At 34.1% G+C, this 27,130-nt stretch overlaps 1 protein-coding gene across 1 annotated transcript in view; it reads left to right on the top strand.

Annotated features, from left to right (window-relative positions):
• The window catches only part of Brinp3 (BMP/retinoic acid inducible neural specific 3), a 391,357-nt gene that overhangs the window by 191,093 nt on the left and 173,134 nt on the right, over positions 1-27,130 (top strand). Inside the window, exon 3 of the mRNA XM_036202492.1 lies at positions 16,571-16,761. Within this exon, the coding sequence (XP_036058385.1) occupies positions 16,571-16,761 (191 nt within the window). The remainder of the gene's footprint in view (positions 1-16,570; positions 16,762-27,130) is intronic.

Raw genomic sequence — 27,130 nt, 5'->3', positions numbered from 1 at the left:
GACATTAAAGGCTGTCTTCCAACTGAAAGAGCGTGGTTGTTCCCCACAGAATACTTTGACTGTAAGGCTAAGATTACCTACCACCGCATGCCACTGAACTACCAAGTAAAGGGAAAGCGAACACCTACATTCATAAGGAGAGAAAGAAAGTCATAGAGAGAAGAAGGAGAGATGGCGGGGCGGGGGGGGGGGGGGAGGGGGCGAGGGTAGAAGACAGAGGGAGAGACAGAGCCAGACAGAGCCAAATATAGAGAGAAACTGAGATAGACAGATACAGAGAAAATGACAGAGAGGGAAAGAGGGGAGAGAAAAAACAGACACAGAGGGCAAAATGAGACCAGAGAAGAAGAGGTAGAGGAGGAGACAATGAGACTCTCAGTTGAAACAGGTTGAAGTCTTGTAATTAATGCTTTTCAATTTTAACCAGGTATTCAACACTTTTCTCCCAGTCCCGGGAACACCCAGAGATGGTAACTGAGAAACAAGTAGTTCCACTGACCTTTGCATCTTATAAGTTTTAGTTACTGTAAGTGCTAAGAGATCAGAATCTCATTTTTCCTCCCACAAGTGTATTTTATTTTAGCGCTGAAAAACAAAAAACAAAACAAAACAAAACAAAACAAAAAAAAAAACAATCATTTGTTAATTCAGAATCTATATCAAGAGTGGAAGACACTTGTCTCTGCATATGGATTTTAAGAACAAAATGGACATAAATAGAAGAACTCATGCATGAACATAGGGAACTTATTTTTTAATGGAGGAAGAAGACATAAATCAATCATTTAGTATGTGAAATGCATATAACCCAATAAGCATAACATATTCACAGAAGGAAAAGTATATGTCAATGTGAGCATACACAGGAATATAACAGATTAGTTTCAGCCCAGGAGTGTCAGTTAGAAAGCAAAGAACCTACACGAGGCCATTGGGATTTTGAAGTTTGCATAATGTGGATGATATTTATTATATTTAGTTAGTGTGAGATTTAAATATGGAGCATGGGAAGAAGTATGTGTTAATGTATAATTTACATTTTGCAATCCAAAGATAACAGTAATGCTAAGAGATAGGTGACATAAGAATTTTTTTAAATGGATGCTAATGTGCAAAGTGTAAAAATCCTAACAACTCAAGGGTAATTCAAAATGAAAGGCTGCAATTTAGAGAATTGATAATTTGTACAATTAATGCATTACATTTTACTACATATTTATCTTGTCAAAATGTGTTATATCCAATTTCCCTGTGTAATAAAGACATGAAATGCCCAACATTAAGGCCAAGTTGAAATAAATTATTCCAGTCTTAAAACCTATCAATTACTGTAATTGAATTTTATTTGTCTCAATTATATAGGAACAGAATAGACTATGTACTTATTATTGTTATTAAAGTGGTTTTACTATTTAAAATATGTGCTTAATACATCTTGACTTAATAACCATTTATTTAATGCTACATTGGGAAAATGTGATTAAAATTTAATTAAATTAACAGTTTCTAAAATGGACAATTATCAAGTTCTCTTCAATATAGTAAGTCACTGAAATTTAGATGTAAAAATTTGTAATTTCAACACTTTTTGTTTTGTTTTGTTTTTTGTTTTTAGAGACAGGGTTTCTCTGTGTAGCTTTGCACCTTCCCTGGAACTCACTTGGTAGCCCTGAGTAGCCTCAAACTCACAGAGATCTGGATGGCTCTACCTCCCCAGTGCTGGGATTAAAGGTGTGCACCACTACTACCTGGTCCATTTCTTTATTTTTTAACAAATAGATTATGTTTCTGTCAGGTACAAAGGAAACTCCACTTCCCCTCTTCTTTTCTTTCATATATTACATCCTGTTCACGGTTTTCCATCCCTCAGTCCTCCCCAGTTTCCCCAACTTCCACTCTTTCCCATATCTACTTCTCCTAAGTTTCCCTTAAAACAAAACAAAAACAAAAACAAAAAACAAAACAAAACAACAACAAAAACCCAGGCCTTCCAGGGATATCAACAGAACATAGCATAACATGTTACATTAAGACTAGACACACATGTCATGTCATGGCTGGATGAAGCAACCCCATAGCAGGAAAAGTGTCCAAGCTTAGGCAAATAGTCAAAGACAGGCCCAACTTGCACTCTCGGGAGTCCTATAAGAACAACATAGTTAGTTTATCTTTCATTCTATTGGGTATGATAAATTTAATTTAGCAGTTATATACATTTTGATTGGCTTTGAAAGTTACACATTTATAAACTCAAGTTCCATTTGCTTTTGGTATACCATCTTACAAGGACTCCAATTTGCACTAAGGCTCGTTAAGGAAGGGAATGGCTCAATTGCCTCTAGCCTACTGGCTATGGGTGGTTTAGGACTTCTGTTGGTCTTTTCTGTGTTGAACACACAGGTTGCAAGCCCAGCGCCACTTTCAGATTTTTGGCAGCTGTTAACTCTGCAGCTCACACAAGGTTGTGCCTGTATGATAATGAGTATTCAGAGACGGGTAACACATGGGGGGTGCTCAGTAACCTAAGACAGAGAGCCTGTGTGGCCTGGGCAGGTGTTTCCATGATGGATAAGGTGACCTGCTGACATCCCACACAACCTAAGTCAGAAGCTCATTTTTTAGTGAAAGGGGGGACCTGTAAGGTCCTGGCCCCTGTTTTGGGTAACTGTTGCCTTGCTTGCTGACCTTGACATTGATGTCTGCCCTATGCTAACTCCCTGCTGGTTTCCACCCTCCTGAATGCTTAAGGAAAGTTCCTTGTTTGTGTATCCTGCATATTGAGTGTTAACAGCTTAGATGCAAGATTGTAAAACATCAGAAGCCAACTTCTGCCCTCTGGGGTTCTCCCATTGTGCTGTAAGCCTGTGTTTAAGGCCTCCTCCCTCCTTCAATAAATGACTTTTGGCATTCTGCTGAGGTGAATGACCAAAAAAAAAAGAAAAGAAAAGAAAATATACTATAATCATGTACCTTTGCATAAAAATGCACACTTAAGTTTTCAGTCTATTATCATTTTTCTATTAACATGAAAGAAAATTCTAAATACAATAAAATTTGGTTGCTTAAATTAAAAAAAAAAAAAACCTTAAGAATGGAAAAAAATAAGAATAAAAAAAGAACACCAAACTATGCCAAAGACCGATCTCAAACCTGTAGAGACAAACCATGTTTGTCTCTACAGTCTCTGTGAGCCACTACATGCTCAGATGAGTTGATTCTGTAGACAATGTTCTCATATGTCCTTGACTGTTCTGCCTCCTACAAGCCTTCCTCTCGCTACTCAGCAGGATTTCTTTAACTCTACCAAATTTTGGCTGTGGGTGTCTGTGTTTGTTCCCATCAGTTGCTGGATGACACCTCTCTGATGACAACTGAGCAAGGCAATGATCTATGAGGACAGCAGATCATTAGGAATCATTTTATTGTCCACCCCTCCCTCTTATTTTCTTTGTTTCTTTGTTTCTTTTGTTTCTTTGTTTCTTTCTTTGTTTCTTTGTTTCTTTCTTTGTTTCTTTGTTTCTTTCTTTGTTTCTTTCTTTGTTTCTTTGTTTCTTTCTTTCTTCTTTCTTTCTTCTTTCTTTCTTTCTTTCTTTCTTTCTTTCTTTCTTTCTTTCTTTCTTTCTTTCTTTCTTTCTTTCTTTCTTTCTTTCTTTCTTTTTTCCATTGATGTTTGGATCCATCCTGGGTCTCTGGGCTTTCCCCAGATTCTTGTCAAATCTCTGCTATTTTAGCTTTGCTTTGTCTTTTTCTCTTTTGCCCTCTAGTGGTCCTCTATTTATCTTCATCTCTAGCTCTCTGCTCATTCTCTCTCTCTCTCTCTTTCTCTGTCTCTGTCTCTCTCTCTCTCTCTCTCTCTCTCTCTCTGTGTCTCTCTGTCTCTGTCTCTCTCTCTCTCCCTCCCTCCTTCCCTCCCTCCCTCACTCATCCTTCTCCCTTTTACCCTTACTTCTCTTATGGACAGTTTCAATCTGCAGCCCATGTTCAGTCTACTGCTTTCTCTCTCTCCTCTGGACCTTTTCAGATGCCCGTGGCTGTTCTCTCTCGTATCTATAATATAAAGATTGTCTTTAGCCATACAATGGAGCAGTCATACTGTCAGTTTATATAATTTCAGATTTTAATTGTGTGTAATAATTGTATATTTTACTGGGTTACAGAGGAAAGTTTTTTTTTTTTTTTTTTTTTTTTTCCACTTAGAGGTTTAATTGAGAAATACTGAGTCAGGTAAACATGCAAATCCAGAATATAAACAAGTGAAATGCCTGGTTGTTCTGAAATCATCATCAGCCATCAGCTGGAGATGGACCTACAGACACTCAACAGAACCAACTAAACTCCATGCTGAACAGAGCCACCCAAGAGATGAGCAGACCAGTTCTCTCAGTCTGTAAAGAGCAGAGTGAGCAGAGGAAATTTACATGCAAATACATACTATGCTTTCAGAGTAGTGTGCCGCCGTACCTCCAACTGTGTCCTTCTGTTAATATTTGTTCTTCTAGATCACTTCACTTCTATAGCCATATATTTATATATGGTTTAATAAATGTATATAAAAACGACAAGTGAAAATAGGCATATGGTCTTAGTTACTGGAGACTAGCTAATTTTCTTAAAATCTTCAGTTATATATATTTTCTGGAAAATAACCTCATTATTTATGGCTGTAACAACTCACACACATGCACATATGCCACTTTTTATTCATTTGTTAACATGGATGCTCTTGTGTTGAACACTTACATTTGTTTTGCTGTTTAGCTAATGTGATTCATGGTGAAATATTTCAGTGATATGGAGTCATCTGGGTAAATAACAACAACAACAACAACAACAACAAAAAACTATACAGGTAGACCCATCTATACTTATTTTCAGTTTCTTTACAAACTTCATAGAGATTTTCATAGCAACTGCTTACATTTATAGACACCAGCACTGTAAAGCTTTAATATTGTTCTAGCTTTATTAGTGAATGCATTTCTAAATGGTGATCTGGGATATATTTAGTGTTTTAATTTGTATTTTTGATGGCTAATAAAATTAGATATTTTATATTTTTTATATTAATCTTCTTTCAGATATATGGATGGAAAAGATTTACCCCTGTGCTCTAGATTCTCCTATATCAATTCTTGCCTTTTCTGTGCAGAAACTTTTTAAATTTCACAAGGAAAGTCTGAAAAGAGGCTCAGTGTAAAAGAGCACATTGTTCTCTCTCAGAGAACTCAAGTTTGGTTACTGAACTCACCTGGGTGACTTACAACTGTCTGTCATCTGGTAATCTGGTGCTCTCTTCTATTCTCTGAGGGAATCCATGCATATGTGACATAGACACACATAAAGAAAAATAACTCTTTTAAAGAAAACCCACTAGTTTTTCACATACACGTTATAAAGATGTTACATTAAATATGAGTAATTTCAGTACCAAAGCCATATTTCTAGTAAGATCAGTGAAAAAAATCACATTATGAATATAAATATGTGTGAAAACAAGAGACGAGAATACATATATATTTCAAACACCAATTAAAGCAAGGTTGGTGGTTAAAAATACAGGATATGTTAAATTTAGACTAAATTAACATATAGGAAGTTTCCTGATATGATAACAAAAAAATTAATATATAACATGATAATAGTCTTCAGTGTGTTTACAGGAAACAGATGGATTTCAAGACAAGATGAAATAAACACAATTAAGTAGAATGAAAATATTGTTTTAAGTTTATAATTCAAAATGGATAATTAAATACTCTCCCTTTTATAATTTGCTAAAACAATTAAACCATATTCTGGCTACAATATAGAAGAATTCAACACAAACCAATACAATTTAACTGGTATTTGTACAATAGCCCCCCAAATAATAGCCAAATCCTACATAACAAGTACACACACAAAGTAAATTGAAAATAAATAATTTTCCACTTTATTTTCATTTTATTTTACCTGTCTTGGTATTTATCATGCTAGTACATTTGTCAATCCTGTGTATTCAATATCCAAATAGGCCAGCAAAAGGTGACAGATCATGTGAAATTAGAATTTAAGATGGTTATTATGAGCTGCATTGATCAAACTTGGGTCCTTTGGAAGGACAACCAGTGCTTCTAACTGCTGACTCATCTTTCCAGCTCAACAAATCATTTAAAAAAACAATCATGAGGACTCCACTGTTGATTTTTGACATTTTATCTTTTGAAACTAGAGTCTTATTCAAAAAGCCTTTCTTATTCCTGCAGTTTGAATTGTTTTATCTACTTTTTGTTCTAAGAGTTCCAGAGGTACAGATGTTAAGTTATTCCAATGGTTTATTTGGAGTTGATTTGTATAGATAAAGAACCCATTTCATTCTTCTGCAAAAGGGTATGTATTTTTCCCTGTAATCATTTGATGAAGAGGTTGTCTCTTTCCAATTATATCTTTTACACCTTGTCAGAAATTGGAGGACAGTCATCTTAGTGGCCTTTGTCTGGATCCTGTATTCCATTGAGAGATCTTCATCTTGGATTTAGTTCCAGTACCACATTATGTTTTTGCTTCCTATACTGTCCACTATGGTTCTGCATTATAATGTAAATTCAGGTATGTAGGTTCTTCAGCAGTGCCTCTGCTTGGGACTGCTTTGGTGTCTTTTGGTCTTTCTTGAGAATTTTCAAATTCCATAATTATTCCTGGGAAGAATGGTATTAGAATTTCTATGGGATTTCCATGGAACCTCTTGATTTTTTTAAATAAGTTAGACATTTTCAAAATATTAATTCTAACAATTAATGCACATGAGAAATCTTTCTATCATCTACTGTCTTCTTCTATTTCTGTAATTACTTTTAACTTTTTCATTGTAAAGGTATTATACTTCTTTGAGAAGAGGTTTATTTCAAGGTACTTAACATAATTATTATTTTTCAAAGGAATAAAGGCTTATTTTGGTCTCATGGTTCCCCAGATTCCCGAGTTCTCAGCCCATGGTTTAGGGTCTTGTGTCAGGACAACTTGATAGTCAAATGTAAATTCATTATTGTTTGCCGTACTATCAGTTCCATCTCTCAAAGTCTCCTCTATAATTCATCCAGAGATGTTAAAACAAATAACACATTAATAATATTTCCTACCCCACTGCATGGTTAATGAATTATGCAAAAACATAGGTATTATGTAATTTTGATCCCAATTGCCTCCAAAATGCTCATGCTAAAAGCTTGGTCCTCAGCTGTGACACTTTTGGGAAGAGAGGCCTCGTAGACTTAACTGAGGTCATTGAACTTATAGTCTTAAAGAAGGCATTGCAGTCCTGTTGGATTTTGTAAAAAGCCTTTCAGAGTATAAAGTTTTGTTGCATTAAAAACATCATATACTGCTAACTTCTAATTTTTCAAAAATAATTCTTTCTTTATACAATTTTCTTTGAAAGACTGACCTCTTTTTCATTGTCTCTATATTGAGATTACTCTAAGGAGCATGTTTTATTCTGCCTTTTAATCTTATGTTACTTGAAAAGATTTAGGATCTTATTTTTTGCTTCATGTTAGATACTTAATTGAATAATAACCTTGACAGTTAGTTCTAGCTTGAGATAAGTTTGGAGATAAAATATTTTCAATAAAAGTCTCTAAGCAAGTGTTATATAAATGCTTCTAGAAGTTATTGAAACAATATTAATTTTCTATTTGAAAGAATATATTCTCTGGTTTAGTTTAGGTTCCCTACTAGCAATATAACTTTTATCTATGCTGGAACCAATCAGAGAGATAGTTGAATAGTACTTGGGTGTTTTAAAAATATTTTTTATGAACAATTACCATACATGTCATTATCGATAAATAATCTATGTCTTCAGTGTGCATAAACTATCAATACAAAAGTGTTTAGTGGTAAAATATATTTTCCATCATTCTCTAATAATTTTATGGCTTTAACCTGAAACTACACAAAGATGATATTGTTAAATGCATTACATCAATGAGGTTGAGGACACCTTAATACATTTAGAGTTTTGAAGTTTGATTTAAATTGATGATGATGGGATATTAAACTATATTTTTCTGGTTCTGAAAGCCATTCCCTTTACAAATCTTAATATTCATTATAGAAATTTTAAATTATTTTTGAAATAAAAATTTCCGTTTATTACCATCTTGTTAAAAGAAATATTTCATTATTTCTTCATTGAATTTTCATAAAGAATCAGATTAGATATATCATTTTATTTCAGTGCATTTATGTCAAATGTCTGGGAGTGTCTGTTTTGATAAACAACCATTAAATTTATGCAATCACATGATTTTGACAAAGGAATAGTTTTGATAAGTTCATTTGATATTTAAAATAGATGTATCCTATAATTTTAAAATTAAAAATAACTCTTGATTCTTTGGGAATTTTATATCATGCAACCCAACCCCACCCATCTCCTAGTCCCTCTGCATCTGCTCCTCACCCTTGTAGTGTGCCTCCAAAGGAAAACTAACAAAGACATAACAACAATAGATAAAGATTAGAAAAAAAAAAGAAGAAACAATATTAACAAAATAAAAAATAAGAATATCAATTTCGCCGGGCGGTGGTGGCACGCGCCTGTAATCCCAGCACTCACGAGGCAGGGGCAGGCAGATCTCTGTGAGTTCGAGGCCATCCTGGTCTACAGAGCTAGTCCAGGACAGCCTCCAAAGCTACACAGAGAAACCCTGTCTCAAAAAAAAAAAATCAATCTCAATTAAAATACCAACCAAAAACAAACAAGCAAACAAACAAAACAAACAAGAAAAACAAAGCAGCAGCAAACAAAACACCGTTTTGCTGCTCCATTTTTGCCTCTCCATTGCCTCTTCATTCATCTTAGTGGCATTGGGAGCTGCTGTGTGGCATGCAGTATACCTCTGTTCTCCAAACAGCTTTCCTTGCAAATGTTCATTCTGTAATGTGCTGCTGGTCAGGTTCAAGTCCTCTAATTCTGGCACATTATTAATGTTGGACTGCAAGGGAAACACCCAAGACATCCTGTTGTTGCCCCAAATCATGTAGACCATGTGGCCTACCATGGCTCTACCGAACCAGTCCCTTAATGTACTCTGGCATATTAGGTAGGGACAGATGTTGGGCTATTCCATATCAAAGCCCTAGATGTATAACTAGGTGGCTGCTGAGTTGGCCAGTACTGGCCAACTCTCCCACTTCCTTGGTGAGGGGTTCTGTCTTTCCTGTGTGTGGGGTGCCATCTCCCATATTAGGGTAAGTTCCAGTATTCCCATTCTGGGGTCGTCCGTGTCCATTTTCTCAGGGCTGGAAGGGGACAGGGTCAGCTCATGAATGCTCTTGTACTTCAACATGATTCACATGGTGTCCTGTAGTAACATGGGCAGTAGACATCAACACAGACATCATCTTTGGCAGGACTACATATCCAGTCATAGCTATCAAATTTTAAAATTTAGGTTGAAAAAAATTCCAAGTATGTATGTGTGTGTACATGCTTGCATGTATTTTTTATGAAACCTGCATAATACATGATTGAAAATGAATAATCAACATCAGTGTTGCCATGGATATACTGGAGGACTGAAATGCACATACATTGCTATTCTTCTGACATAAATTACGTGGCACTAATATGGCATTGATTGTGATTATTAAATTTGGTGGTTATTTTCCTCAAAATTTGAATGAGTTCTTGTCTAATCATAGAAAAATATCTCAAAACTACTATAAAACTAGATTGTTTTCAGTCATTACATAGTCCTATAAATTTAGCAAATTTTAAAAACCAGAATGAGCACAATTACACATAAACAACACAATCTTTTAAAAGTTCCCAAGAACTACAAATTATCCTTATTGGTTCAATGCTATATTCAAATGCTTACTGCTGCAATCAATGCTGATTGTTTTACTGTGATCAACAACTGTTCATTGTAATCATGTGACTTGCCTTCACTAGTCTACTCTGCATTTGGCAGGTTATTCAAATGAAGTAATTGTTGCATTGCCAGAGAAAACGAATATTTTTAGAGAATCATACCTGGCATAGATAACATTTTATGAAAATCATATAAGAGTTTATGATTCTCTTCTAGGATGAAATTTCCATAGATTCTTTCTGTTAAATTCCTAACTGTGTGTTCAAAAGAACCTCCAAAACCTCAGTATGTGTAGAAGGTGGCTTCTGCTTGGAGTCAAGAAAGTGAAAGGCCATATATCTTCTCTGCCATCTACTCAGAGATGAATTTCATTAAATGTCTGGCTTTATAGTATTTTAAAGTATACATGAAGAATGTTTTTGTTATTTTATTATTTTATTTTTACCTATTGATGGATATTTAAGTTATTTCCATTTCTTGGCTATTATGACTAAAGCAGCAATGAATATGACTGAGCAAGTATCTATGGAATAGGATGTTGAATCATTTAAGCACAAGCCAAAGAGTAGCAGAGCAGGGTATACTTATTTGTGGCTTTTTGAGAAACTACAGCACTGAGTTCCAGAGTGGCTGCACCAGCTGGCAATCACATTCACAGTGAATGAGGGGTCCATTTTCCTTATGTCCCCTGCAGCATTGTTGTCCTTTGTTTTGCTGACCTTTGACCTTTGTGGTTAGGGCATAATGAAGTCTTCAGCTCTTTTGATTTGTGTTTCCCTCATTGCCAGAAATAAAAGAATATGTTTAGAGATACATTTTAGCCATTTTCTTCTTCTTCTTTTGAGAACTCTGTTCAGGTTCATGGCTCATTATTTTGAATGTGTCTTTTTATTTTATTTATTTTGATTCTTTGTTCATAATTCTGATCATCCCAGCCACTAAAGACAATTATATTTTTGCCAGTGAGATGGAAAGTATCATTGGTAAAATCAGAAAATGGCATGGGGACATGATAAAAGCAAGCCAATTATATGCATAACAGTTACACATAATAAAATTATGAAAAATATCAATCATTGCAGACATTTCTTAAGATTAGTATGATTTAAAGCTGCAGTTAAAAGGTTATTGCTACTAACAGTTGGCAGGTCACTTTATAATACTCTTTAAATTTATGTTTACAATACTAGTTCAATAATACGTCTTATTTTAATACTATATTTGTAAATTTAATGAGTATTGGTAAAATAAGCCATAATTAGCACATGTAGTGACGTGAAAACTGATGCAATTAATGATCTAGAGTAATTAGGGGGAAACATTCATTTAGAACAAATTAGTTGTTAAAGTTAAACCTGTTTTTAGCAACTGCATTATGTTTTTTTTTTTCAAAATTTTAGATAGATTTTCTTACGATATTGTGCTCAAATTTTTCAATATATACTATGACTAATTCTCTACCTTTGAGGAATCAAAAAGAAACTATGAGCCTGGCAGTGGTGGCACACGCCTTTAATCCCAGAACTCAGGAGGCAGAGGCAGGCGAATCTCTGTGAGTTAGAGGCCAGCCTGGGCTACAGAGAGTTCCAGGAAAGGCGCAAAGCTACACAGAGGAACCCTGTCTCGAAAAACCAAAAAAAAAAAAAAAAAAAAAAAAGGAAACTATGGTGATATTAATTGCATTGAGCACATTTATTACTTGACATAGACTTAAGTATGAATAAGAGAGGACAATGGCAATGTGGAAATTATATGATTATAATTTCAATGCATTTTGATGATGTAGTTCTTGTTTTCCCACTGTTTTGTAAGATAAGTATGAATAAAACCATAATTGACATTGTAGGTAAATAAATGTATGTGGATACAAATTACAGATGTTTGCAAGTCAGAATTTTTAGCAAAGAACCATATGATACAAAATAAATGAAAGAGATTACATAGAAACAAAGGTGACATTTCTAGGTGATGATTTGTTGGAACTGGTGATGATTCATTTTTATAACCTATAGAAATAGTTGTGCTTATAAAGGAGCCAAGGTATGTTAAATTGTAATGGTTGTAATTTTTTCATTTAAAGACTTCCAATGACTACAATGGGAAATTATTTATGTTCCGTGTAGGCTTCAAGTAGTAATGAAGGACTTAGTGAACTATCAGAATGTTCTTATTTCTTCCAGTAATGCAACAGTTGGATAGAATTCTAAGATATCATTAGGTAAAATGTTCCCATTATGGTAATCATACCTAATACCAAGTTTTCACGTGTTTGCATTTGCACACCACTTTGCTTTGTTTGGAGAAAATTTAGTACAGTGTTGAATCGCCAATGAGATGGATCTTTTCTTCATGACAGGGAAATTTAAACTTCACTCCTATGATTCCAATTCATGTATAGATATTGATTTCCAATTTGTTTACTGATGTTTTCCTAGTGTCAAAATGTGTCTGTCATGATGTCGAAAATATTTCCAGAGAGCAATTCAACAGGCAAAACAATATATCTGTAATCTCAATGACTTCACATATACATGCTTAGTTTTAATCCATGCATATTGTTTGTTCCTATAGTCTGCAAATATAGGTTTAAGGACATGTAGAATAATAATCTATGTCCACTCAAGTAACAGAACAGTGAACCAGATTGATGTAACATGTTCAAATGTCATTGATCAAAGATACCTGCATTTTCTTTAGGGAATAGCAGAAGATGCCAACTGATCCTATGCCCAGGAAAGGGACAATGTGTGTTTACACTTATCTCTGAGTAGGCCATAGTCACTAGAGTGTTCTTTATCATCTTTTACCAGGATTGTTGCAGTAGCTTTGTCTGGATTGTCAGAATAGCATTACAGACTGTACAAGAGGTTACATATCATTACAGTTCAAATAACATTTCTAAGTAGAAACAAGAGACTAATTGGATATTATCAATTTATATTTTTGTTTTTATTTCATGTTTTATCTGACTCTTCAAGAGAAAATATGGAGAGGGAGAGAGCAAAAGAATCTTAATGCTCTGGCAATTAAGAAAATAATTTCTTGTAAATGACTTGAATTCTTAGTTGATGTGTGTTTAGTGCTATCTACAGTATGCTATTTGCCTTTTTTTTTTTTTTTTTTTTTTGGATAGGTGACATTGAGAAAAATAATAATGATCAAAGCTAAAGAAGCATTTTGTCTAAAGGTAAATGTGATATTGTGTTCCCAAAAATATTGTGCAGGCTAATAAACTTATCTGGGGTCAGAGAACAGGACAGCCACAATATTAAACAGGAAGATAGGCAGTGGTAGCACACACCTTTAATCCTAGCATTCCAGAGATAGAAATAGCTCTGGATCTCTTTAAATTTAAGGCCACATTGGAAACACCTAGGCGTGGTGAGACCTGCCTTTAATCTCAGAAAGTGAGCCCTTAATCCCAGGGAGTGGGGGCAGAAAGAGAATGATTATATAAGGCGTGAAGACCAGAAACTAGCAGCATTTGGCTGGTTAAGCATTTGACTGGTTAAGCATTTGGCTGGTTAAGCTTATAGGCTTTGGAGCAGCACAGTTCAGCTGAGATTTATTCTGGATGAGGACTCAGAAGCTTGCAGTCTGAGGAAACAAGACCAGCTGAGGAAATGGTGAGGTGAGGTAGCTGTGGCTTGTTCTGTGTCTCTGATCTTCCAGCAGTCACCCCAATAACTGGCCTCGGGTTTGATTTTATTAATAAGAACTTTTAAGATTCCTGCTACAGGTAAATGTTAAAAGGTGAATTGAGACTATCAGCTTACTGGACTTGGTAAACTGATAATCAAGATCTGAAGCATACTCTATAAGGGTGTCCATGGGCATATACTTTTCATTTTAGTGTGTAAGGCATGTGAATCTAAGAGGATTCAAAACACAACAAGTAAGTTAGGTAAGAAAAATTCATATCAAACAACAATCATGAAAAGAGTTGCGTTAAAAGAACTACTATGTGCTTGTATTATACACAGAATGAGATATTTTGCAGCATTTTAACTTCATCTCTTTCATACAGCTTGTATCTCAGTATAATTCTCAAATCCATGAGGCTAGAGATTTACTTTACTTGAATTAAATATACTATTTTAGATGATAATCAAAACACAAACATCTTACATGGTTATGGTCTACCATGTGATATTTTTATGCAAGAATACATGTAAATAACACATCTAAATCAGGATGTATCTTTTAACCTCCAGAAATATTGATCATCCCACTATGAATTCTTTTTTTAGCTTCTTGCATTAAGTTGTGACATTGCATTTAGTGAATGATATCCTTATCAGCAGTACCAATTGCTCAACCTGTCCTGTGACTTCCCTTCTGTTTCCCATGTCTTTTGCCAGAATTCCTTTCTCAATTTATAAGCCAGCAAAATTTTTAGATTCTTCTCATGAATCATATCACATGATTATTATCTTCTTCTGCCTGGTGTATTTTACCTAATTTTGTTATTTCCAATCCCAGTTTTCACAAATTACAGAATTTCATTTGTTATAGCTGAATAAAGACTACATGTTTTTAATTGGTAAGACACTGTTATTTAAATATATCCTTTAATGAGTAAGCATAATTCCAAATTATTATTTAACAAATAACTTCACAGACTTGTCTTACATAAACTTGTTGACATATTGACAATAATTAAAATATATTTCATGTAAAATTATCTCATTTTAAAATATTTGAATGCATATTTCTATGCATTACACTATACTATGAATGTAATATGAAAACATTCAGGCAGATTTTTATAAAAAAGGATTTTATAATACAATAATATTGACATTAACTCAAGCTTAGATGGGTTAAAAAAGTTATATGTGTGTGTGTACATGTATGAAGGATTATAATACATTCAGTTCTTAAAGGCTGTGTGTTTTTTGAAGGACAACACATTGAATGGTTTTAAAGAGAATATACTAAATTATATAAAAAGCAGTATTCTTCACAGTGGTTCCCTGTTTATTATTCAGCAATAAAGAAGAACAGAATTATCCAATTTTCTGAAATTGAATCATTTTAAAGGAACTATATGCGGAATTAAGACTTAAGGAAAATAGGCTGAGAGTAGAAGGGGGGGTATTGGAGAAGAGAAAGACAAATCGGACAGACTGGAGTCAAAAAAGTGTAAACAAGGATGAATATGATTAAATTCTTCACACATGTACAAATTGCATAATGAACCTGTGCATACAATTAATACACAATACCACATTTTTATTTTAAATTGTATAATGTCATTTCCACCTAACATCCAGTGAGCCAGTAACACGGGAGTAGAATTTTCAAGTGTCTCTAGTAACTGCTGACTTTATGAGCTCTTGCTGAGATAAGATATTTAAGGCTTTTTAATGATCTAATAGGGAAGGTAGTAAGAGTTACTCAAGGAAGAAAGGAAGGAGTAAGCTAAGTTATTTTTGGGATAACGTTTTCTCTGGATTCCTTAGTGAATCTTACCTTACAATTAGTTTTCCAAAATTAGGTGTTTTTAAACTCTCAAAACGTGTCACGTTTTCAAAATATATGCAGTTAGGAATGCAAAGTTCTGACCTCTTATTCCTAGAAATACCTAAGTGTCCCTCACTAATCTGTATAAAACCTTGCCCTATTTCTCTTCATTGAAAAGCCCTTTCTGCTTTGAGAAAGCCTTACATACTGCCTTTCCAGAGTTGCCCTCCCTGGCAATTAATTAAAAAATAGGACAATACCACTATATCATTGGCTGCTATTGAAGGTGGGCTGTATAGTACTCCAAACATGTTACTGATTTTTGTTAAATGTAATCCTTCTTTTTGTTTTTTGTTTTCTTTTGAAACTCCACTAGTTGTTAAAATCCCTGAAGATGGTCATTATGGTAGCATGATTCTCCATCACAGATATATCCTTAATCATATATTTTAACTGGCACACTCTAAGTATTTTTACCAAGAAGACATATATAAATCCACTATGCCTCTGTTTAAAACAATCTGAATGATCTAATATCAAGTTATATAGTTTATCACAGGATTTTTCTAAAGCTTTAATGTTGATTTAAACAAAGTTAAAGATGTCATTTTTTTAATGTATGCATTGTAATATCCCTACCTGTCCTCTCTGTCATCTGACAAACTCATCTATAAAGTTACGCATCTTGAAAGAGTTTATTTAGATAGAATTTGAGATTTTGAATACATTGCATATGATAAGTTTTATAAAAACGATATAGTTTTTCATTTTGGTGACTTAAAAAAAAAGAAAACTTTCCTGCATTTCTTAAATCTGTCCCAAAGTTTAAGAGTTCATATTCTAAAATGAATGGAAAAGATATCTTGGGAGTGGTAATGTCAATTTTATTTTTTTAATTGAGGTTCTCAGAATAAATTATCTCAATTTTTATTATTCTTGTTTCTTTTTTAATAACGACATTCATTTTCTTCAAAAGGAAATAATGTTTATGAATATGCATGTCCTTGGGAAAATATGTGAGTGGAAGCTATTCAATTTAAGTAGATTACTATTGCCATTTTGGGTTGGTTTCAATTCCAGCTAAGTGAATTACAGATTTGGCCTCTTCTACTTATAGGCCCTGACATATCTCTACAAGCTGCAGTCACTGTAATGTAGTGACCTGAGCTAAACTTCCAAGTGAACTTTACAAGTGGAAACACTCAGATTGTGCAGTTGTCAATAAAAGTAAATTTGCTTTTCAGGGAGTTTGGCCGTTGGAAGGTAAATAACCTTGCAGTTGAGAGAAGAAATTTCCTTGGCTCTCCTCTGCCTCTTGCCCCTGAATTCTTCCGCAACATAAGGCTTTTGGGACGGCGACCTACACTTCAGCAAATCACAGAAAACCTTATCAAGAAATATGGGACTCATTTCTTGCTATCTGCTACTCTGGGAGGTAGGAGCCTTTGAAAATATCTGTGTTTGTGTTTGCCTGTGCATAAAAGTGTATCTTCACTCTAGAGGGCCACTTGTCCCATACCACTACTGTAGACTCTCTTCATTATCAAAAACGTTGATGAACTGATCACTTAATGCCTTCTATAATATTCACACACTTGAAAAAGATGAGAGTATTACTTAGTGTCCCCCTAAAAGCTTCCTAGAGTGCCAATACACATGAAATGTATTCATAACTGTGACAATCTATTATACAAAGTAATATGGTAAATCATGTTTATATAATAAATAGCTTCAGTGCAGGTGAGAATCATTACTTCTGGTAAAAGAGAAAAGAAATGATTTACAGGAGTAAGTGATAAAATTCCATGTTTTTAAATTCTACTCTTTTATTAGTCTGTACTTGACTTATGATTATGGGAAGGAGAAAAATATCACAGTTGATTGATAATATTTAAAAAAGATAAAGACTGTGGCTTATTTCTTTTGTTAGTGAAGTCAAGAAACCTTAGATTGAGCCTCGTTAAAATGGGATTTGTACTGTGATTAAGGTTTAGCATCTTAAATAATTCTGAAGGACTTTAAAGAGATAATTAAAAAAGAAAATATGACATTGTCACAAAATATTTTCCAATCTTCCATTTCTCTATATGCAATTGTATATGTGTCTTCCACAGACTCTGTAGCTTCCAAGGAATGTACGAAATAGTAACAGATACCCCTGATTCTATGAGACTGGTTGTAAAATTTGGACAAGGAAGCTGAGGGAAGAGTATGTTTCCTTGTCAGCTTATCCATGAATTTACAAATGTTTGCTGTGCTGATCTTGTCAACAGAGCAGTGCTGTGGAAGACTGCTTTCTTCACAGTTCTCAGCACTATCGGATCAGTCTTTTCTGTTATTAGCCCCACAAGCCAGTCCATCAGAAATTCAGACAGTTAATAATTTCAGAATATATTCCATAAGAAACTCTGTCTTTACCTTGTACATTGGATACTTACACCAAGTCATTACATATATGAAAATCTCCAAAATTTTTCAAAAAATTGCTTTGTGGTCCATCCTTCAGGCAGGGTATTTTAAAACCTGAGCCAATATATGATCTCTGTTGTAGAGGAAATCCCAGACTTAGCACTTACTGTAGAATCTCGACTTAGTGTGCTTTTTAAGTTCCAAATAGCAAATCCAGTGCTAGTTTTCATCTCAAATATCACATGTGTCTCTTCCTAACATATTTTTTTTAATTCAAGTGACTTTTAACTTACTACTTAAATGTGTTTCAGAGGCTATCAAGGCCAACCAAGAATACAGCAAAACTTTCTTTTCTGTACTGTATTGTCATCATATTTTGCCTTGTTCATAGAATTTATACTTATTCAAAAATACTGTGGTTTATGTGTAGAATGGCTTATGACCTCCTTCCTTCTTCTTCAAGACAAAGACCTTGACTGCATGTGTCATCCATTCTCTAGGTTATAATAGATGTTGGCATAATATAGGCTTTGGTTAAACTGCTGTTCAATAAATGACTAGGCCAGGGACCAAGATTCCTGAGTTTTCTGACAAATGTAAATGTTTATGATGATTACAGAGAATGTTGGAATTCTAATATTGAATGAAAAGAAACATTAAAAAAAAAGCTAAAACAAGTGAATTTCATAAAGTTTCTTAGTTGAAGAGAATTGGGGTCATAGCTAAAGGCAGATATTTAAAACATAAGCAGATTGGGAAAGGATAAAGCCCTCTCACCTTTACAATATGGCCTTCTACCATGTCATGCCATGACAACACTAAAAGTGCAGAGTGTAGGTGGTGGGCACAAAGAACAGGCTGCATATGGATACACCTCACCTATTTCCTTTCACACAGGTGAGTATTAACCAAATAATATGATGCAGACAACAAATACATGCTAAGTTCCTCCTGTCTCCCTGTTTAAACTGACTGAAGACACCGAAATCCCTTTATGAATCTTTATGATTGTGCAATTTATTTTATAGTTAAGAAGGGCAGAGCATCTGAATGGAAGTCATACTAAGACTTTTGTGAATGTTTGAAGATCCCTTTAATGCAGTCTCAATGTATGTATGTATGCATATGTATGAGGAAAATGATAGGACATCTCAACAATTATGATTTTGTTCAATCTTTCTCTATTTTGCTTTGTAATGTCAACTACTATAAATATAATAAAATCTGAAGAGTAAAAGGAGCATTGTTTATAAAATGGATACTTTTAAGAAGTTGAATAAGTTAAGACATGTGTAAGGCTTCATTACCTTTATCAGCAAAGCAGTGTAACTAGAAGAATTTCCATAAATAAAATAAAGCTTACAAATATGGACAACAGAAGTATATATATATATGTGCCTTGCATGGATACAATTCTTAAAACATTGTTCAAATTTTGCTGATTTTTTACTTAATTGTTTTATTATTTTTGTAATAAGAACAGAACATTTTGTTTTTTTCCCACTGTCTGTTGTTGTTGTTGTTGTTGGTGGTGGTGGTGGTGGTGCTGCTGCTGTTGCTGGTACACACTGGTGTCTATAAGTGGTATTTAAACTGTTCATGGGATTAAGCCAATTTGTGGAATAACTTTTCCAATGATAGCAGGTTATGTCAGTATTTACACATGCCACATTATCTTCCATAAAATATTACAAATATTCCCAATAGAAACAGTAGCTGGGGCTGGGAGGTGGTGGCTCACACCTTTAATCCCAGCACTCGGGAGGCAGAGCCAGGAGTATCTTTGTGAGTTCGAGGGCAAATAAACACACAGACGCTTATATTATTTATTATTGGCTTAATCGCTCAGGCTTCTTGTTATCTAGTTTTTATATATTAAATTAACCCATTTCTCTTAATCTATATGTTGCCACATGTTCCATGGCTTTATGTGTGTGCCTGTTACATGCTGCTCCCTGGACAGCAGACTGGCATCCCTTGACTCATAATTCCTGTTCCCAGAATTCTCTTCTCTGCTTTGTCCCACCTATACTTCCTGGCCAATCAGCATTTTATTTATACAGAGCAATCTCCACAGAAAGAAACTATTAACACCAATGAAAGGATTAAATAAAATTGTATGATCCAAAGACAACATAGAATTGGCTATTATAATATATATATTATAATATATATGTGTGTGTGTGTGTGTGTGTGTGTGTGTGTGTGTCTGAAAAATAAAGCAAGATAATTCAATGCACAAAATAAATATATTGAAATATTTAGGAAAAAATTTATCCAATGACATAAGAAAAATCTATTATGAAAGCTATAACACACTGATGATAATAATTTAATCAAAACAAAGCAATCAAGAGTAAATCTGTATTTTTAGATTAGAGGAACAAAACATTCTAGAATATTCTTACTGTTTAAATAAATTTGAGACTCAATGAAATCTCTGCCCCACTATTAATGGCATTATTTACAAAAAAGGAAAGTAAATCTTAAGATGTGTATAGAAAACATTCAAAACATCTAAAGCCATTTTGACATTTTGAACAGCAATAATACACTGAGCTGCAAGCAGTACAACTTCCTGATCCAAAATTAAAGTTCAAAGCCATGATAATTCATAATGAAGGCATTTCCTCTCAGGATTGTGTGTGCTTTACTTATGTGAAAGTCCTGTTCAAGTATTAGCTTAATTTCATTGAATTGGAATCACTAAACTTACCTTACCATCATGGAATAACTCTTGAATGTAAAGATCAAGGCATTTTCCATTCTAGTGATGCTTTCTCTAAATGTTACCTGTAGATTCTTTCAGTACTTTCCACTTGATAGAGTTAACAATTGAGTTGAATTAAGTGAAATTATGAAGTGGGTTAAGCATATACACTCTCTTCCATTTACAGTAAATAATGACAATTTTAAAATGGCAGCCATTGTAATTGAACTCATTCTATATTGTTTATCTCTCCATCTGTTTGCTTCAGATATTTTAACTGATCAAGCATGCGACTATTCTGTTTTTAAGAAAACATGAGATTTATAATAATTAACTTAAACCAATTCTCTTTGTACTTTTTCTTCTCCTTTCCTATCTTGGCCATCCTAAAATACTAAGAATAATTGAAATATAATCAGCACACTGAAGGCTCATATATAAGCAAATTTTTAAACTAAAAATATAAATATATTATTTTATGACATCCAGAATATTCATCAAAATGAAAGCATTTTGAAAAAATAAGTTGGCTTTAAAATATTCACTGTCAATATAAAAGACATGAAAAGAAATAAGTGAAAGATGTTTTTGGTTTTTTTTGTTTGTTTGTTTTTTTGTTTTTTTCCCCCAGAATTACCTAGGGCATCATACTATCGACTTAGGTATAAAATCTGGATACTCCATTTGAAGCCTTTAATAAGATATTGTATGATAGATAAAACTGTTGATGGAGTTATCTTCCTTCAGAGAAAATCCACTTTATAAAAAACCTCCTTCAACATGCTTTATTTTCCCAGTGTGTTTTATTTTTCTTGGTTCCAGACGGTTCATCAATGTGGTAATGCTACTTGCTGTTATTTTGAACAACATTTTCTAAACCTCATCACTGTTTAAATTTCTAAAATAGGCCATTTAATTTAAAGAATCCATACTTTAAAAGATTGCACTGCTTGGAGGTATTGATTTCCAGCTATGGAATATATTTCATGACTATTTTGTTTTCCATTTTATTATAATATAATATATAATAAATTCAGAAATAAGAGTGCATCTCTGTAATGTGAAATATACGAATAAGAAATAAGGACAAAAAGATAACCTTAAAATTGAAGGCATTTACTTCATTAGAGAGGCAGTAATTTAAAGTATTATTAGATTTGATTTCTGGTTTCAATTCTTCAAGTAAAACAAGTAAAAAGTGTATCAAAATAGTAATTATTTGTATAAAAGTATTATACCATATATGTACAATAATTTAAAATGTACCTGATTGATATTTTCAGAATTAAATTAAATATAAGTATATAAAAGTATAAAAAGTATATAGGAAGTAGTTCAATTGGGCTGAGGATTTCCTAGTGGTAAGAACTTGTGGCTGGCATATTCTACTACTCTGATCTTTCAGCTCTCAGCCCAATATCTGGCTCAGGGTTTTTATTAATAAGAACATTTAGAAATTCATGTTACAATGAATGTGTGTGTGTGTGTGTGTGTGTGTGTTTAGGTTTGTAAGTCCAAATACTTCTCCCATCATCAGTGGTCAGAAGACTGTCTGGTCTGTAGTTTGTGATATACACAGTTATGAATTGTCTGACACAGGCTGGGAACCAAAGTCTGGTTCTCAGTAATAGCAACAAGCCCTACTAATGACTAAGCCATCTATACCTCCCCAATAAAATCACTTATCTAACACATGTATTATTAATAATATCAAATTTTATTTTAGGGATTGATAGATGTGTTGCTTTTTATTACTTTAAAACAACTTTTAATATATTTGGTTCTGGATGATGCACAATATAATTTCCAGTCCAAGCATCATTTGAATATACAGGTTCTTTAAAAGCCACAATTAAATATTTACCAAATAACACTACATTTTTTTCAGTTGCAAGTCCTTGTGATTTTTTTTCTAAAAGAAATTCTTGTGAATTAGTATTTTTGTTTGCCATATTACAAAACCTCATTTTATGCCAATTAATTTCACTTGAAAACAAACAGTATTTTCTTCAAAGATGAATTGAAAATATGTATATGTAGTATCCATAATGTTATTGACAGAGCAAGAATTTATAATGTATTAATACTACCCCATTAAAAATGAAGTGTGAGTATGCATGTCATTTTACTAGTTTGTTTTGACTATTTAAAAATATTTCCTTTATATATCTTAAAGAAAGATTAGAAAAAGTAAGATGAAGTTTTGGTAGAATAATTATTAATGTTTCTTATTTATTGTTTTTGCATTCCCATAAGTTTTAAAACTTAAATATTCTTTTTTAAGTTTAGAAACAGTAAATTTTCACTTTTACCCTGTGAAGAGTGTTCCATATAAAGTATCCACAACTGTAATTCTTTGTCATATGCCACCTTTTCACAGTCAATTAACACCTGTCACCATCTTTCCAGCTGGATCTCTTCTAAGGAAGTGTAAATTGCTTTTACTTTAGTTAAAAAGTAAAATAATTGAGGAAGCAACTAACTGAATATAAAAATCATATCTTAAAGAAATATAAATAATTATTTGAAAATGGGTGAAATTGCCTCTGTGGGGATATCAATTTTGTTACAAAGAAAGATAGCAAGGAGAGAAACACAGATATGGTCTGAAGTATGTGCACTGGGCATTGTTCATACAGAATGCAGCAGTTGAGGCAAAGGACATAGTCTTTATGGTTAAGACATGGTATTCACTCATACTTCCTCTTTCTGTCAGTCTTTCCCATTTCTCGGACATGCAGAAAGTAAGGCCAGAAGTTAAAAAAAATAAATTTTAATTTTAACTGTTTACAAGGCAATTATCTACTAAAATGAATAAAAGACCATGCTTAAATAACAATTGTGATAGAGTATATTGAAATACATTTTTCCATGTTATCTGTTTTTAATAACAGTTTTCTTTGTAATGAAGAACTAGATGAAAGTTAAGAGAGAGACTACCTGTCATTTTAGTATAATTATCCTCAGCTTTCCTTCATTCAGTACATCAATAAAGTAGATCAATCATATGCACATTGTTTGCTTAATATATACCTGCTATCCTTGACGAAGCATAAGCCCTAAGTGTTTCCTGCAACAGCATCACTTGAGTGGTTAATGAAGACAGCCATTTCTTTTAGGATTAGTCTTTTTGTGACTAAGAATCTTATGAATGGAGAGTGAGTCAACAGTATCAGCATCATCTTGGGGCTTGGTAGAAATGCAGAATTACAGACTCAGTCCCAGATCAATTAACAACATTTACAGGTGACTTCAATGCACATTAAGTTTGAACAACACTGCTGACTAAATGAGAAATACACTCAAGTGTTCCAGAAATCTGCCTTCTGAGAATTAATATATAGAAAGAATAGGAGGAATTCTGAACTAAATATGAAAGAAACGTGCAAACATCTTCATTTTGCATTGATTTGAACAGGCTTCAAAATTAGAAATAGCTTAATCTTCTTTTGGTTAGTGGAGATTCAATGCTAACTAAACTTAAGCTATGTCCAATTAGTTTTTTCATTTATTTGTGCTATATGGAGCATTATGGTGTTTGAGCAATTTAATGATAATAGATTTGTATTGGGGGGGGGGATAACTGTTAATGATCATAAGGCCAGTTGCTTTCTTTAGAGTATTTTGGGAAACACTTGAAATTTTGTCAGTGCTATTTAAGTTCAGCGATTCATTTTCTACATATGATGTAACACTTGATTGGCATTAAGACAACACATCTGTATTTCATCTACATGCTTTATGTATAAAAGTAGTTCTGCTTTTTTGCCAGAAAATATTTTAAGGCTATTTATTTCTTATTACTTTTTGTTTTAGAATCTCTCTTTTCCCACTTTTTATTAGACAAGTAGGGAGCAGCTACCAGGTTGCACACCTTCACTATGTTGAGTAAGATAATTCCTGAGAGCAAAATGCAAAGGCAAACCAAACACAAGTTCAAAATTGGGGTGTTTCTACCTTTGTAGAGTTTCTATTCACATAGCATTTTAATAAGCAAAATTTGCATCAAAACAAAGAGACATCACAATAAGGCATTAAGTATAAAGATGTTGAAGGTGGTTAGATTTCTTTGCCCTCGGTGGTTATAATTTATTTATTTGTCTGAAATGTAGTACAATAGTGCAGTAACCCTGGAACTGTACCAATCACAAAATGAATAAAACATGACCAACCAGAAGAGTTAGAATCATTACACATGTATCAACAATTAAAGGAAATGTGTCTATGAATTTGAGAGAAAACAAAGGAACACCTGGGAGGGGTTGGAAGTGGGGAAGAGGAATAGAGAGGAAATAGGTGAGGTACTCTAGTAGAATATTACTTAAACTATGTAAAGTTGTGCTACATTTGTATCCTGCCTTTGTTTATTTATGTAAAAGTGTGTTGTTATTTCACCTTGCCTGCCTAAGGTATCTGGCTGGTCTAATAAAAAGCTGAATGGTCAATAGCTAGGCAATAGAGAGAATTCTCTCCTGGCACGCAGGGAGAATAAATAAGAGGAGAGAAGGGAGGAAAAGGGAATAGAGAACAGAGAGAGAATGAAGGAGAAAGAAAGGGAGACAACTGAGGCCAGCCAGGCAGCCTCCAGACAGACAGACAGACACTGAGTAAGACGTATAAAATGAAAGAAAAGTAAAAAGTCCCAAGGCAAAATGTAGTGGAAGAGGAACAAGTTAATTTAAATTATAAGAGCTAGTGGCTCATGCCAAAGTAAGACTGAGCATTCTTAACTAATAATAAGTCTCCATGTCATGATTTGAGAGCTGGTTGGTGACCCAATAGAAAGCCTGCTAAAATGTACTTTTCTTAGTCACTGCAGTACTGCTGTCAAGAGATGCAATGATTTAATAGAAATCATTTAACTGGGGGCTTGGTTACAGTTTCAGAGGTTTAGTCCATTGTGATCATTGTGGGTAACCTGTGGCATGGAGGCAGATGCTGGAGTAGTAACTGAGAGCTACTGCCTAACCCGTAGTCAGAGAGAAAGGAACTCTAGGTTTGGCATGGAGTTTTGAAATTTCAAAGCGCAACCCCCAGTGGTACACTTCCTAATCCTTGTTATCCTAATAGTGCCACTCATTGAACTAAGTAAGCATTCATTCAAACATATGAGCCTATGCATGACATTATTATGCAAAATATCACATACTTACATCATACATTAAAAAAAAGGTAATAAAGATATAAGACTTCCAGAAACCAGTGGATTAAAATTTGAAAGTTTGCAATAGTATCTGCTGGTGGTTGTGAAAACCCCATGGTGCTTCTTGATTTTTCTTCTCATTTTGAAAGTTAAGTACAAGACTCCATTTAGGCTGACCTGTCTTCAGAGAGAAAATAAAAGAAAAGTGGTCCAATTTCTCTATGCTTGTGAATAATTCCACTGCATGATGACACACACATGGTTCACTTTGATTAATGCTCTCCCTTTCAGTAACATAAGTAGCAGATCCCTTTCATATGACCTTTATAAATCTCAGCAATGGGTAAGTGATCCACATATGTTTATTTGTCACCATAAAAATAACAAACTATTTCATAGAAAAATATGTGTTGAATTATCCTTATTGATTTAAGCTAGGATCACCAGCCTAGGTCAGATCAGGCTTTCTCTCAACCATTGCCAGCAGTCTACAGAGGATGTATCATTGTGGATTTCTGGGGACCTCTCTAGCACTCTGCCTATTCCTGTTTTCATGTGGTCTTCATTTATCATGGTCTGTTATTTTTTGTTCTCTCTTTCTGTTCTTGATCCAGCTGGGATCTCCTGCTCCCCTAAGCTTTCTTTCTCTCAAATCTTGCCCTTCATTACTCCCACTGTGGTCCAGGTTGTTCAAGTAGATCTCATCCATTTCTCTGTCATTGGGTGATCCTTGGGTCTTTCCTAGGGTCCCGTTTTCTAGGTAGCCTCCCTGGAGTTGTGTAGCAGTCTAGTCTTCTTTGTTTTACATCTAGTATCCTCCTATGAGCGAGTACATACCATGTTTGTCCTTCTCAGTCTGGGTTACCTCACTCAGGAAGATTTTTTCTAGATCCATCCATTTGCCTGCAAACCTCATGATGCCATTGTTTTTCTCTGCTGAGTAGTACTCCATTGTATATATGTACCATACTTTCTTTATCCATTCTTCAGTTGAAGGGCATCTAGGTTGTTTCCAGGTTCTGGCTATTACAAACAATGCTGATATGAACATAGCTGAGTAAATGCCCTTGTGGTATGATTGAGCATTCCTTGGGTATATGCCCAAGAGTGCTACAGCTGGGTCTTGGGGGAAATTGATTCCCAATTTTCTAAGAAAGCACCATATTGATTTCCAGAGTGGCTGTACAAGTTTGCATTCCCACCAGCAGTGGAGGAGAGTTGCCCTTGCTCCACATCCTCTCCAGCATAAGCTGTCTTCTGTATTTTTGATCTTACCATTCTGACAGGTGTAAGGTGGTCTCTCAGAGTCATTTTGATGTGCATTTCCCAGATAATTAAGGATTGTGAGCAATTCCTTACAAGTCTTTCAGCCATTTGAACTTCCTTTGTTGAGAATTCTCTGTTTAGTTCTATAGCCCATTTCTTAATTGGACTGTTGGGCATTTTGATGTCTAATTTCTTGAGTTCTTTATGTATTCTGGATATCAGCCCTCTGTCAGATGTGGGGTTGGTGAAGACCTTTTCCCATTCTGTAGGCTGTCA

Source organism: Onychomys torridus, chromosome 11 (genome assembly GCF_903995425.1).
Source record: "Onychomys torridus chromosome 11, mOncTor1.1, whole genome shotgun sequence".
Lineage (NCBI taxonomy): Eukaryota > Metazoa > Chordata > Mammalia > Rodentia > Cricetidae > Onychomys > Onychomys torridus.
The sequence above is the reverse complement of the archived record's forward strand: the minus strand, read 5'-3'. Positions and strand labels throughout refer to the sequence as shown.